The sequence below is a fragment of the Perca fluviatilis genome, chromosome 17 (genome assembly GCF_010015445.1).
Source record: "Perca fluviatilis chromosome 17, GENO_Pfluv_1.0, whole genome shotgun sequence".
Lineage (NCBI taxonomy): Eukaryota > Metazoa > Chordata > Actinopteri > Perciformes > Percidae > Perca > Perca fluviatilis.
Window position 1 is genome coordinate 3,552,180 of NC_053128.1, and position 15,312 is coordinate 3,567,491.

At 40.7% G+C, this 15,312-nt stretch overlaps 1 protein-coding gene across 1 annotated transcript in view; it reads right to left on the bottom strand.

Annotated features, from left to right (window-relative positions):
• Positions 1-258: 258 nt before the first annotated feature.
• LOC120546063 (leukemia inhibitory factor receptor-like) overlaps positions 259-15,312 on the bottom strand; it is a 30,367-nt gene continuing 15,313 nt past the window's right edge. Inside the window, exons 3-18 of the mRNA XM_039780821.1 lie at positions 15,002-15,153; positions 14,741-14,891; positions 14,347-14,613; positions 14,119-14,242; positions 10,566-10,708; positions 10,309-10,454; positions 10,055-10,208; positions 9,897-9,958; positions 8,690-8,912; positions 7,309-7,488; positions 6,996-7,097; positions 5,010-5,174; positions 3,739-3,867; positions 3,505-3,598; positions 3,313-3,364; positions 259-1,805 (exon numbers count right to left, since the gene is read on the bottom strand). Coding sequence (XP_039636755.1) covers positions 1,320-1,805; positions 3,313-3,364; positions 3,505-3,598; positions 3,739-3,867; positions 5,010-5,174; positions 6,996-7,097; positions 7,309-7,488; positions 8,690-8,912; positions 9,897-9,958; positions 10,055-10,208; positions 10,309-10,454; positions 10,566-10,708; positions 14,119-14,242; positions 14,347-14,613; positions 14,741-14,891; positions 15,002-15,153 — 2,630 coding nt within the window. The 3' untranslated portion in view covers positions 259-1,319. The remainder of the gene's footprint in view (positions 1,806-3,312; positions 3,365-3,504; positions 3,599-3,738; positions 3,868-5,009; positions 5,175-6,995; positions 7,098-7,308; positions 7,489-8,689; positions 8,913-9,896; positions 9,959-10,054; positions 10,209-10,308; positions 10,455-10,565; positions 10,709-14,118; positions 14,243-14,346; positions 14,614-14,740; positions 14,892-15,001; positions 15,154-15,312) is intronic.

The following is a 15,312-nucleotide window of genomic DNA, read 5'->3' on the forward strand; positions in this document are numbered from 1 at the left end:
TTTCAGCCGAATCTTAACAGGATATCTGACTGATTGCCTCATGACTGATGAAAAATTTGCCTTGTGTGCAGTAGAATTTTGATGCATCGCAATGCATCGTAGAATCGAATTGAATCGAATTGTTACCTGGTGAATCGTAATCGAATCGAATCGTGAGGGCAGTGCCAATGCACACCCCTAGAAATAAGTCATTGTTATAAGTTATTGTTATTAGATTATTAATCAATCATTTAATTTTGACCATATGGCCTTAGCGATAAACAAGCCGTTCTTTAATGTCACCAACTGTCGTTTTGTGCTCGTTTTTTTATATTTCATATTATATATATTTCGGTTCAGGTACCGGTTCAGGTACTGGTTCAGGCATCGTTTAGGCACCGGCACCGTTTTAAAAGTATCATTTTAGCACCGGTATCGGAAAAAAACCAAACGATACCCAACCCTAGTCTAGACACACCCACCCAGTCCTGGGAAGAGGTCCAATCAACCACATGAATTAAAAACACCAGTGTGGGTGTTCAGGGCTTTTAGTATGCTTTTACACCAAGACAAGCGATCTGGCGATTTGTTGCACGGTAGTCTGGCGGGGGGAGTGTCAATGAAACAGCCTATTTGTGTGACATCCTGTTGTGTTCTTGAATCCCCCAACAAAACACAAATATTTCACAATTACTATTTTCTGTCAGATCGTTTATAGATTTTGACTTTTCCGACCGAACTTGAAGGCAGATTCTGTTTTGTATTATGTGTGTTAGAATGCTAACATTTGTTAATCAGCACTAAACACAAAGTACAGCTGAGGCTGATGGTAATGTCAATAGTGTTGCAGGTATTTCGTCATGAAGCAAAGTAATGGAGAAATCTAAATTGTTACCTGATGATGGCGCTAGATGAAAAGTCATCAAAGTTGTTATAACTCGTTCTCTGGGATCATGAATGTCCGTAACAAATTTCATGGCAATCCATAGAATGGTTGTCGACATTTTTCAATGAAAACCAACGTCGACCTCATGGTGGCTCTACATGAGGGGTGAAGGGATCACCGAAGTCAGTAGGATTTAGCGACAAGGGACCTTTAATGTCTGTTACGAATTTCATAGCAATCCACCCACTAGCTGAGCTATTTCAGTATAGAGCTGAGTGGTGGACATAAAGATATTTCCATTCCTAGAGATTGCTAAAACTTTGCTTAAAAAAAACAATGAATTGTGTAAATGCATACACATAATAAAAATTATGTGTTTCACTAAATCTGTGTTCAATTTCTCTTTTCTGGCTACCTTACTTATAACTTACCATACCGGCATTGCATGCAGAAGCTATCTGGAAGATGACTGTGGTAACAATATGTAAGTGGAGACACAGGACATAGGACTGTCTGGATCTTCTTCTGTCTGGTTTGTAGCGAAGGTTTCCGGGTGACCATGAGGCTGGTATCCATCGGAGCTTCTCTCTAAAGACGTTCCCTCCTGAAGCTCAGGACAGAAGTTGGACTGCTGATTCCCAGGCTGCATTATCAGGTTGTATGACGCATTAGGAAATTCCCTTCTAAATGGAGAAGATGGTAACCCTGGCTGAGATGGGATGGCTGTAGATGGTAAAGTGAGGGGTGGTGGGGTGAACTTTTTCAGGGGCTGGTTGTAGTAACCCTTTGGAGTTTGTGAAAAAACAAATGGCATGTTCTCCTGGCTGACAAAACCATTTATTGGTGTTCCTGCTCTACAATACAGTTCCGGAACATCCATGATATCGGCTTCACTATAGTGACACTGATCCACCTGAAAATTACGACATCCATGTTCACCCTGGAAAAACAAACAAAATAACCTCACATTAATTTAAAGATGGGTGGTAGCTGGGTGTGCAAAAATGCAAATAACCTCTGAACCAACAATAGTTTGGCATGATCATAAACTGAAGTACAAATTTTGACATGATGACGGCGCTATAGGAAAAGTTAAAGTGCTCATGTTATGCTTATTTTCAGGTTCATAATTGTATTTAGAGGTTGTACCAGAATAGGTTTATGTGGTTTAATTTTCAGAAAACACCATATATTTGTTGTACTGCACATTGCTGCAGCTCCTCTTTTCACCCTGTGTGTTGAGCTCTCTGTTTTAGCTACAAAGTAAGACATCTTACTTACGCACATGCGCAGTAAGTACTGCTAGCTTGTCAGTTGCAGAGTATGAGGGCGTGCCATGCTAGCAGCTAGGCGAGCATTATACCGTGTGTTACAAAGTGACCACGTTTGTCTCTGAAGTAAAGGCTGGACTACAATAGAGCTGTTTGGAGCAGTTGGTGAACAGTGTTTTCTGTTGGAGATGGTAAGTCCCTTTGGGTGGACTTTGGGCTTTTTCACTTTCTAAACGTATAACGTGCACAAAAAAGATATATAACACAATAAAGGAAAGGGGAAAAGCCAAAAAGCATATGAACACTTTAAGTGATCACCAAAATTGTTACAATCCATTCTGAGGGGGACAAACCACAAATGTGAACCTCACGACAGTGTTAATTTTGCAGCTATTTTACATTTAGTCTTTAGACAGAAAATGCTTAGCCTATTAGTCTAGATTAAGTCAAATTTCAGTCATTTTTATCCTTCAGTTTTGCTAGTTTTAGTTGATGACAATCAAACGTAGTCCAGTGTTAGTTGACAAAAAGTCAATTTTTTGTCAAAAGTTTTTTTTTTTTTTAATGACGGTGGCATCTCGTCATTGTCTCGTCTTAGTCATGGAAAACAAAGTCGTTGATGGATGTATTTCGTCAAAATTATTGTTAACAAAATAACACTGCCTCATGATGGCGCTAGAGATAAAATCAGGTTGTACAAAATCTCAAGGCAATCCATTCAACAGTTGTCAGTTCAACACTTGTTGAGATATTTCAGTCTGGGCCAAAGTGGCTGACCAACAGTCTGGCATTTCCATCCATAAAGCCACACCGCTAGCATGGCTAAAGAGAATGTTTAAAATAAAGGAATCAGAAAGAGAGATATCCTGACTTTAAGTCTCTAATATCCAAAAACGCTGGATCCCACTCACAATGCCACTCAATGGCAACTGTCATTAGACCACCCCTGCCTTTTAAAGCCCTTTAAATCCCTTCCAAACTTCACATTTTTTGTTTCTTATACAGGTTTGGTCAAATAATTGGAAGTCTTGTTTTCTCAGACTTTAGAAAGCCCCCTGCAGAGCCACATAAGACAACAGTTTTCTGAGTTTGAGTAATACTCCTCATGACAAGTAAACTGATATATTAATGTGTGAAATTAGTGGAGTGCCCCTTTTAATGGTTGTGAGGACCTACCGTTGATGTCAACACTGGCTTTGGGATAGGAGGATAGACCGTATCTTTGATACTGTTGGATGTAAGAATGCATGGAAATAAGTCACACAGGTATGGCAACACCATGCAGTCATTCAAATACAACCATCAGAGTACCATTAGAGACAACACTTGAGCTAATTGCACAGAAAATGAATGTGTTGACTTGCTTACCATGTCCAGTGTCTGTAGCAAACAATAGTGATGAGGGAAAGGAGACCAAAAACAGCAGCCAGGGAAATGAAGACTGTCCCTATCAAGTTATCAGCTGTAGAGTTAAAAGCCCAGATGAGAAACAGAAGTTGATCAGATAAAGTAATAAATTCAAGATTTGATTGTGTTTCCATAAGACAATTGATTTGTACACAAGTAAAAATAGTGATCTGAAATGGAAAAAAAGCAATATACTCAGTAAATTCAAGGTGGCAGTGATGGATGTAGCGCCACATTCTCCAACTGCTGTCCGTGCCTTTACTGTGAATATGTAGGAACCATTTTTAAGGTTTCTTGCTGTCAGGCTAGTGGCTTCAGGATTGTCTAAACCAAACAAAAGAGATTGTCATTAGTAATAAACATCCTGAAGAACCATCAAGGTCACACTTTAACACTATGGAGTGCTTTCCAATTAGTAAAATCAGAAGGTCTGCATTACATATAAAGGTAACGCTTCAGGTCCCCCTATTTAACATTTACTACATAAGCAGCTATAACAACCGGCAACTTCCGCATAATGTATAATGTACACTCACCTAAAGGATTATTAGGAACACCATACCAGACTCTATCCTATCAATATGGGCCCACATTTCTAGAGAATGCTTCCAGCACCTCGTTGAATCAATGACACAAAGAATGAAGGCAGTTCTGAAGGCGAATGGGATTCCCCACACCATTACACCCCCACCAGCAGCCTGCCCAGTGGTAACAAGGCATGACGGATCCATGTTCTCATTCTGTTTACGCCAAATTCTGACTCTACCATCGGAATGTCTCAACAGAAATCGAGACTCATCAGACCAGGCAACATTTTTACAGTCTTCAACTGTCCAATTTTGGTGCGCTCGTGCAAATTTTAGCCTCATTCTCCTATTTTTAGAGGAGATGAGTGGTACCTGGTGGGGTCTTCTGCTGGTGTAGCCCATTCGCCTCAAGGTTGTGCGTGTTGTGGCTCCACAAATGCTTTGCTGCATACCTCGGTTTTAAGGTATTTTGAGTCAAAGTTGATCTTCTATCAGCTGGAATCAGTCGGCTCATTCTCCTCTGACCTCTAGCATCAACAAGGCATTTTCGCCCCCCAGGACTGCAGCATACTGGATGTTTTTCCTTTTTCAGACCAATCTTTGTAAACCCTAGAAATGGTTGTGCGTGAAAATCCCAGTAACTGAGCAGATTATGAAATACTCAGACCAGCCCGTCTGGCACCAACAACCATGCCACGCTCAAAGTTTTTTTTTCTTCTTTCCCATTCTGACATTCAGTTTGGAGTTCAGGAGATTGTCTAGACCTGGACCACAGCCCTAAACGCATTGAAGCAGTTGCCATGTGATTTGTTGATTAGATAATTTCATTAACGGGAAATTTAACAGGTGTTCCTAATAATCTTTAAGGTGAGTGTATGTATGTATGTAACCCTGGTTCTCTGTGGACTTTCATCAGAAAATAACAGGGTGTCATAATACCTGTGCTGAAGTTGATGACTTTGTTGTTGTTGTTGTCCAAACAATACAGGACATAGCCTTGGATAAAAGCAGTCTGCTCTCTTCGAGATATAGGCTCCCAGGATACCTCGTAATCCCAATCCTGCTGTTGCCCCTTGACTGATTTAAACAGGCCGTCTTGTATTTCTGTCAATAGAAAGTACTATTGTAGTAATAGTCACTCATATAGACACACATCTATATACTTATATATAATTCAAACCTTGCACTCTGTATATACTGTAGCATGTTATTTATTCATACTGTAGCACTTTTAATAGTGCAAAATAATTGCCTTTTTGAGGGGCTTATCATATTCTAAAACTCACCAAAATTGGCAGTCACATCAAGTCTGGTGAAAATGTATGTATTTTAAGGGTTTTGGGAATAGGCGCACAAAAATGGGTCGCTAGCGCCCCCTACAAAATAAAAAAATTAGACTAACTAACGAATTAGACTAACGAAACATGGTACATATATGTAGCATGTCAAGACGTACAAAAAAGCTCATTGGAGCCATTCCCTAAACCCAACAGGAAGTCTGCCATTTTGAATTGAAAGTTCGAAATTAGTGTGTTTTGGGGCATTTCCACATGTCGTACTTTAACGAACTCCTCCTAGAGATTTCATCCAATCAACTTCAAATTTGGTCTGTGCCATCTTAAGACGTTAAAGATGAAAATTATTGAAAGAAAAACTTTTCGTCATAGGGCATGGCCGTGGCGTGGCGGCCATTTTGTGCATTTCGCCATCGAAACAGGAAGTGGGTGTAACTTGAGTGTACATTGTCCAATTGGCTCAAAACTTTTCAGAATTCATAAAAGTCCCACCCTGATGATATCTACATGCCGATATTGGCTCAAAGTCATAGTGCCCCCTAGTGGCAACAGGAAGTAGGCCCAAAACTATAAGTGCAATACTTTAAGGAACTACTCTGAGAGATTTCATCCGATCAACTTCAAACTTGGTCTGTCATCTAAAGAGCTCAACAATGAAAAGTTATTAAAAGCAAAACTTTTCGTCCAACGGTGTGGGCGTGGCGTGGTGGCCATTTTGAGCATTTATTGATAAACAAAGAAGTTGTTGTAACTTGAGTGTACGTTGTCGTATCTGCCCGTAATTTCAAGATTGACAAGAGTCCAGGCCCGAAGACATCTACAGGCCAAAATTGACTTTTGGTCATAGCGCCCCCTGCTGGAAACAGGAAATCAGCCTTAAATGACAAAAATCATCTGATTTACATGAAACTTATAATGTGTGGTATACTTGTGATACTGAGCTGCCCCCTATACTTTAACCACGCCCCCCTTTATGGCTTTTGAACCATTTAAGGTACAGTCTTGTGTGAGGTGTCATTGAACTCAGCAGAGAGTTCCTTTTTGATTGGTGATGGTTTGAGCCACCCCCTATGCTCTAGCCATGCCCCTTTTTATAACTAATGACACGTTTGATGTAAACTATTGTGTGAGGTATCATTGAACTCAGCAGAGAGTTCCGTTTTCACTGGTCATGGTTTGGCCCGCCCTTTATGATTAGCTACGCCCCCATTTACAGCTAATGAACTGTATGACGTAGAGTCTTGTGTGAGGTATCATTGGACTCAGCAGAGAGTTCCCTTTCCATTGGTGATGGTTTGCAGTGTCTGAGTGCCGTGCAAATGCACGGTCACAAGGAGTGGCGTCCGCCAGTAACCCTGACGTGCAAGGAGGTGCGAGGGCCCATCCATCACTGCTTGCAGCTTTAATTTAATTTGTTATTTAATCACTGATTAAGCACTTCTGGTTGGACACTAACTACATTTGCTCTGTACTTGTGACATGTGCAATGACAATAAAGTTGAATCTAATCTAATCTAAAAAAAAACATAACATAAGTGAAACACTATTGGACAAAGTGCTTTTTTTATTGCACGAACAGATTTATTAAGCTAAAAGTACTGCACAGAAATATCAAAGATTTCAATCTTACTTTTCTCTCTGACATAGCCCTCTCTTCTTTGTAGTAGCACTGGAGCTTCCTGGGTGCAGGCATATACTGACAAAGTGTATCTCAGTCCATCTTTGAAGTTTTCTACAGCGGAGAAACAAAAGGATGTATTGTAAATAATTGTTGGGGCTTTGTAAATTATAGAGTGTGGTCTAGACCTACTCTATCTGTAAAGTGTCTCGAGATAACCTGTGTTATGATTTGATACTATAAATAAAATTGAATTGAAATTGAATTGAATTGTAACACAAATAAATGTAATGTAACTGTTTTCTGGGCAAAAGATAATACTTACTTGAAAGTATACTGGCATTAGTCTGATTGGGAGACACTTTCAGCCACCCAACAGTGCAATTTCCTAAGGTAGGACACCAGTCCACTATGTAGCCACAGCTGGCTGTTGGACTGGCAGACCAGGACAGGTTGAAGCTACCGTTGCTGCCAATGATCAAAGAAGTGTTCACTCTGGTTCCGTCTGAAAATAAAGACTTTGGAAGTTAGGACTGAAATAGATATATAGCTGCATTTAGGGTAGTGCAGTGGTTAGCACTGTCGCTTCACAGCATAAGGGAATAGAATTTAAAACCCACTGGCTGGCTTGTCCCCCCTCTTTGCATGTTCTCCCCATGTTAGTGTGAGTTTTGTCCCACAGTCCAAATTATCCAATTGTGACTCTAAATTGCTTGAATGAATGGGAGCGTGAATGGTTGTCTATCTTCTGAGAAAGTGATTGGCTGTCAATTTTCCGTCCCTCCAGGACCTGTACGCTTCCAGGACCATGAGGCGGGCAGAAAAGATCGTGGCTGATCCCTCTCACCCCGGACACAAACTTTTTTGAACCCCTCCCCTTCTGGCAGGAGGCTGTGGACCTTCAGGACCAAAACCTCACGCCATAAAACCATTTCTTCCCGTCTGCATCTCATGTCTCTTATTTGATATCTCCTCTCTCCTCGGCTGAACCGGAAGTTGTTCTGTCCCTCCTTCGTGAAGGCCGTCTCAAAGCTCTTATTTCAGGCCCGAGGAGGGCTCACCGAGGAGGGATCACGAGGAGCCATAAGCAAGGAAACACAAGAGCAGCCTTCCCGGAAGCCGTGCAGCTCAAAGGGTTGCAAACTGCTGACTAATTCACGTGAATATTTGTTTCTGTATTAATTGCTTATTTCCTATTAATCTGTTTAATGTTTATGTATGCACCATCCACAAAGGCAAATTCATTGTAAGTGTTACCTACTTGGCAATATGTCATTTTCTGATTCTGATACTCTACATGTGAGCCCTCTGATAGTCTGGCGACCTGTCCAGGGTGTACCCTGCCTCTCGCCCAGTATTAGCTGGGATTATTAGCTCTATGGATGAGATCTATCTCATCAAAAATCTCTCCTAAACCCACTGTACACTACCTGTCTAACAGGACACAGACACAGTTAGAGACTAGGTGGTGAACACAACGGAGCATCAGCAGCTAAAGAGCCAGATACAGAGCAAATCAGAGCAGAAAGGAGATTAAATATTAGATTTACATTCGCTGGGTAGTCAGACACACAAATGATGCTTATAATGCTCTGCGTCTGCAGAGTTTGTAAAAGGGAACTGTTCAATAATAAATCACCATTTTCAGAAAAAAAAAAAAAAATCAATGAATGTAGGTTTAAACCTGAATTCTGTTAGCTTCATACCTGGATTGGAGCTGGGGATGGTGATGGTTGATGGGGCTGAACTGCCGTTTATATTCCTAGCTGTAACTGTGACGATATGCCCGACAGTGGTGTCCAGACTGAGGGCAAGACTGAAATTGTTGGGAGCCACTTTGGTCCTATTTTGTCGCTCTCTCTCCGTGGTCTTGGTCCAGGTCACTTCATAGTCTTCGATGTGTCCATGACTCTGGTTGGCCAGTGGCATCTGCAGAGAAGTAACATCAGGACTTTAGCTTCACTGCCAAAGCACACGCATGGAGATCAGGCCCTCATCAACACCACTTCTAATAAGGCACCCTTTATAAAGTTTATAATACAAGTAGCTCAGATCAAGCAATCTGATTGGTTCATAGCCGTTATATAATAACCACATACAATGGCTATAATTCAAATTCTTTTACACTATAAGTATCACTCGGCAGAAAAAAAACGTTGAACTAACAAACTGAGTGACAAGCTGGTGCCACGGAGGGAAGCTGTTTATCTGCACACACTGCCATGACACACAGCTGGTTTCAAATCAGCCAAGTATCCCTTTAAGTGGATGCTATATTTAGAATATTTTAATAAATCATTGACTAATGCTTTACAGCAGAGATCTTCAACAGGGGGTTTGGGACCCAAAGGGGGGCCTCCAAATTATTATTTTTTTGAAATTTTCTTTTTTTTCAAAAACTAAAACGTCTTGAATGAATCCAACATATTATAAGCAAATATAAATCCACCTATTTGTGAAAGTAGTCACTAAGGTAGCCATCCACAAATCCAGTCCAAAGATTCACTGTGTATGTTTAACATTAAAACATGATTTATAAAATTATGCCAACAATTTTTATTTTCATAGCTTAGTGTTCTATGCACTAAATAAAAAGATTGATTCACATACAACAGATCTTCAGTGTAAATAGATTTTGGTTCCACTACGCTGCAGCACTTTTCCAGAAGGTCAGAGGTCAAATTAGCGTGGTCCTGCTGATGAACTGAGGAGCTAAAAAGACAAACGTCCTGCTGGAGGAGGGTAAGCAGACAACCAGAGAGTTTTCACATCCTGGCAACCCAAAATGTTTTCTCATTAACGGATTAGTCAATGTTTTACTACCAACCAACCAAGTAAAGCAATTAATTACAACTGATAAAGCCTTTATGAAGAGCAGTTTATTAGAAAGTGGTGCCCATTCATCTGACATACCTTCCAGATGGTTATAATTTGGTTGTCCATCACCTGCATCCACACATCAAGAGCATCTGGAACTATAGGACAAAGAGACAATCAGTGCCCAGAAAAAATGGAAACAGTATCTGTTCAATTGCCATTACTGACTAAAAGTTTATATTTTTGTTTCTTACCATCACCCTTTGTATGGAAGTTGACATTTGTGCTCCAGCTGCTCCATTTCCAGAAATGTTGTGCTGTTCTGCATCGTATTGCCACATTATATGTCCAATTTGGTATCAGATCATTCAAAACTGCAAAGTTAAGACCAACTCCAAAGTATTCACTCTGGGAACACAAGTACAAGAATGATGATGTTAGTATAGTTCAGAAAAGGATCCAACTTTAAAAGTCTTGCTAATAATGAGTTTTTTTTTTGTCAACTCACTATGGTGTTTTCACCGTGGTTATTAATGTTCACTTGGCATATTAAACTGAGATTATAGTACTGTTGCACCGTCCACTTCCACTCCAGGCTGACATTTCTGGCATTCACACTCAAAACTGTCACTCCCTCAGGAGGGAACATGTGCACTGAAACAAAAGACAAACAACAATCAGCTGATTTCAATGATTAAAAAGTGATGTCAATCACCAAATAAGCATTTTGCCACACAGAAATGCTAATATTTTAAAAAGGTATACCTCTTTTAGTCAGGTCTGCAGTGTCGGAAAGCTTCACCTCGCCCAAAGGATTACTTGCTGTTAACGTCCAGTTTCTCTCGCGAGCGTCGACTCGCACTTCTTGAGAGCATCTCGTCTCAGGCCACTTTGCACAGATTGTCGGACTGAAATACAAATGTCAAGAGAGTCTAACTTTTTCGTTTGATACATAATAAAATGCTCAACGGGAACATTTGCCACCTTTTATGTGGATGTCCAATCAGTTATGATGATAAATATAGGTGATTAAAACAATACATTTCTATATTGATGGAGAAAGCTGCAGTTTGTAGCTGTAAAATCTGTTGTTCTTCCTACAACTAGCGCCGACATTTGACATGACAGTAGACCTTACTCCACAGCCCTGTTGTCTGGCTATACCACAAATAAATTCTAGGATAGGAGAAAAAAACGCTCTAGGTTGATTGCATTTTTTAAACCAATCACAATCGTCTTTGGCTATCTTAAGTTCCAGTGGCAGAGAAGACGGCTCCGCAAAATATGCTTGCAAATAACTTTAGGTGAAACATTTGTACCCCGCAAAAGATACACATACAATATTAAATGAAGTAAACTGTTCACACAATACAGTAATATGAGCTATTTAAATTAACTGTATACATGGTTGAAGCTACGGTGCGTAGTTTTTTGTCATTCTCCCATGAGGAATTCTAAGTAATGGCAACAACACTGTCGGCGCGTCCACACGATACAAGCCTTCTGTTATCACGCCCCCACCCCTCCTCCACACAGTAGGAATACGGACATGGAGGATTAACAAAACATGACGGATTCTTCAAAAGAGGTCATTATCTGGTAAAGATGAACGCTGTGTTGTCCTTTGTCAGCAGGACGTCAAACACATCAATCGAGCTTCTGCGCACGAATGTCGCCGGACTGCTCCATTTAGTAAACATAGCCATACTGAGAAATACGGAGAGATTTTCGTGGAGCTTATGGGCTTAATTAGCTTTTAATAAACTCATTTGGCAATGGCTTGAATGACACTCATTAATAAATAATGAACGTATAAATAAATAATAAAAATAAATAATAAAATAAACTTACAAACTTTCTAAAAAAATGTAGTACTGCATTTAACCCATCCTAAGTATTAGGAGCAGTGGACAGATATACATACAGCGTCTGGGGAGCAACTTTGGGTTCAGCGTGTTGCTCAGGAACACTTTGACATGTGGCCGGAGGAGCCTGGGAGTGATCCGCCAACCTTGTGGTTATGGGGGCGACCACTCTACCTCCGAGCTTTATAGCTTTAAACATAATTTATTCTTACCAGGGTTTCGCTGTGTGTACACCCAGTTAGATAGTAAATGCTGTAAACATATTCTTTGTACATTTTTACAATCATTCACCAAAGCAAACGAAAGAAAAAGAAAAAGTCTCCTGGCATTTACATTTTCGTCAAAACTCGCCATTTTCAGCGTGTAACAGTAGCTTGCTAGCTTTGAAGTTGTTCTTGTTGTGAAGGGGCAAAGTGGGACATCCCGGCCTTCGCCATTGTCAGGCTTATCCTAGCAATGTTCTTCCCTTGATCCAGACTTACATGACAGTGATGTGTTGGAGGCAAGGAAGAATTATATGCTATTTCGGTTTGGATTTCGCCTCTGAGCTGCTGAGAGCAAACACCGACTGGTGGCGACTTTGCTTACATTGCTAACCGTAACCCTCCAATGCCAACAGAAACGGAATCATTCTGCAGCAATGAATGTGAATGTGGGCAATTTCTGTTGGATGCTGTCTCCAACGCCGAGAGAGCTCGTGTGTGCGTTGCATGAAGGTTTTACTCCTCACTTGGACAGAGGTGGGCTGGAGACCTTCTTCAGGATCATGGATTAGGATTATCCCGAAGATAAAAAGGAAAAGACCACCAAGACCAGCAGGTCCGAGAGTATTTTTGTCACCTGATGCATTTTGTAAGCTATTTTGTTAAGTTGCCTCTTAGCGAAATGCTGAGTGAATTTAAGTTGGGCTTTTATTGTGAAAGGTATAAACAGTAGTACTGAAGCTGCAATATGGAGGTGCCATTGCCAGTGTAGAAAATAATAAAAAGTTGTTGCCGCCTTGGTTTAAAACTTGTTTGGATTTCTGAGCCTCTGTGTTTTTATTTGATTACCTGCATTAATTATAGGCACAATTTATAACCCTTGACTACACAATGTTTTATCTGGGCATTAATAGCTAGCACGCAATGCATCGGGTACATGTAGCCACTGCTGGCACAGCTCTGCGAGCAGGAGAACTCAGCTTTCTCGTTCAATATAGCATGCACTGAGGAATTATTGCTTACATTGACTACACTTACCATCAACACTGATTGGACATCTATATAAAAGGTGCCACTTTTGTTTCCAACAAATAAACAGGCAACCAGGACTACACTTCCAATATGGAAGTAAAGAAAGGCTATACATTTTAAATATGTAAGCAAATAAGATCTTATTCCATCCATTAGATTGGATTTAGTCTCACTTTGCCAGACCTTCCTCCATCCACAAAGAATTCTGGGATTGGAGAAAAACACGCTCCGATTTATTGACAGTTCTTTGCACCAATCAAAATCGTCATGGACGGCGCTAAGTCCTGCACGGAGCCCCGGTGCCGCTGGAAAATAGCCTCGGGAAGGAACTTGTTTTGGTGGAACGTGTATGTTCAAAAGTAGTTTTAGTCGTGCAACAGAAAACTCAGATTGGACAGATAGTCTAGCTAGCTGTCTGGATTTACCCTGCAGAGATTGGACGAGCAGTTAACCATAGTACTCACAAATCCACCGGAATTTTGAAGTCCAACACAAAAGAAGCGTTAGGTAACGGAAATCCGGTCGGAAAAAAAAGAACATACAGCGGAATTTCCGGCGGCACCGGGGAATTCCCAGAAGTGGAAAGTTGTGGATATAGACTAGATTAGACCCTGATGACATTGGGCAACATTACAGAGGGTAAATTAAAGTTGTACAATTTAAAATTATTCTTTGTAGCTTACTAACTAAAATTGTTGTTTCCAAGGTTTTTCTCATCAGAACTTCTCTTTCTTGGATCATGTGAAAGTCATTAACACTGTGTACAGTTGGCAATCAGTAAAAAAAAATGTACAGTATGTTTAACATCAAGACAAGCAAGCTATCCAGCCATGTCACTGTCCCCAAAACAATATAAAAACTTTTACGAACAATTTTATCCGCGATGTGTAACGTTAGCCTACTGTCTGCCGCAGCCTGAAGTAGCGACCTGAACAGTGAACGGGATGTGAGATAATGTTATTCGCTGTGAAACAGTCAGTTCAGAGGGGCAGTGTAACTTCTCACAGCGTGCGTTAGCGCCATCCTGTGGTACTGACGAGGCACTGAAGTAGCACAGTGTTGGAAATAACAGATTCACATTTCCTATTTCTTTTAATGTAGCGCATTAATTTATGACAGTAAACAGTCAGTTTCACTGGAACTCCTTTAGTAGGTGTCCTATAACAATTTTTTATGGACACCCTGCAGCCAATCAGAATTGAATAATCACCCAGTTACCTTTCAAGTAGATGATACTCTGTTACACTCTTAAAGGGTAGGCTTGAGTCTTTATCCGTCCAGTGGCAATCGACTGATTGCAGATCTCGGGTTTCACATTGAAGGTCCGTGACATTAGGTGGGTCTGAGTGATGGCAGGTATTAAAAAAAATAACAGCCAGCAATTATTAACAAGACGTAGGCCAATTTAAGACTCCAAAATTGAGCACAATACTAAGTCATACTTACAGCCAATATAAGCACAAGCCCCAACATCAGGATTCAGTTCACATTTTACATCAGTGCAACTGTATTTTGATGCCTGGTTCAGGTGGACGGTCAAGGCATAGGTCTGATTGCTGATCCTGGTAGTGTTCATATCAGCACTACTATACTCAGTCAGAGACATTTTGTCAAAAACGTCCCCCGCAGGCAGAACGCAGCAGAAGGTGGCTGTACTGCCAACCTGGAAGTGTTTGTCCTTTGGATAAACCTCAGCTTTTGATGTTTCAAGCCCTGCAAAAGCATAATAACATGACATTATAAGCATCTGAAGCAGTGCCATGACTTTCAAACGTGTAATAATGACAGCTCGAATGTTTTTGATTATCAAAACATGGAGGGAAGTTAAATGAATATTAACCAGGAAGAGTCTCTTGATTCCATTGGCTTGTGTGGTTTTTGTATCGGGACCTGAGCCTCACTGAATGGGAAGCACACTCCAATGCCAAATATGACGTCCAGTTCCAGGAGTGAGAAGATCCTATCTGGTCAGGTGTCACAGCAACTTCATCCTAAAACATTTCCATAACCAAATTAGTGGTGCGTTTGTTTGGCTACTCCAGAAGCTGAGGTTATTGTCACGGAAGTCAGCAACGTTGGTGTAATGCAAATAAACACTTACATAATGTTCTTTCTTGTCCGCTATGAGAACCTCCAGCTCATAGATCAGCACATCCTGTACTGCAGAGCATGAAGGCGTGTCTTCCCATGTTAACAGGATCATCTGACTGGAGTTGGTTAGTTTCAGATTCTGAGCTCCACAATGCAGGACACCTGAGGAAAATAATCATAGTGCATTTTACAGCACCGTCCTTATCACATCGCTACAAAAAGTAATGCACTGTAATTTGTATGTATTCCACGTATTTGATGCTTTATACACCACATTGACTGCTTATTTATAAGAGTGTGAATCACCGTTTAGGTTAGGAT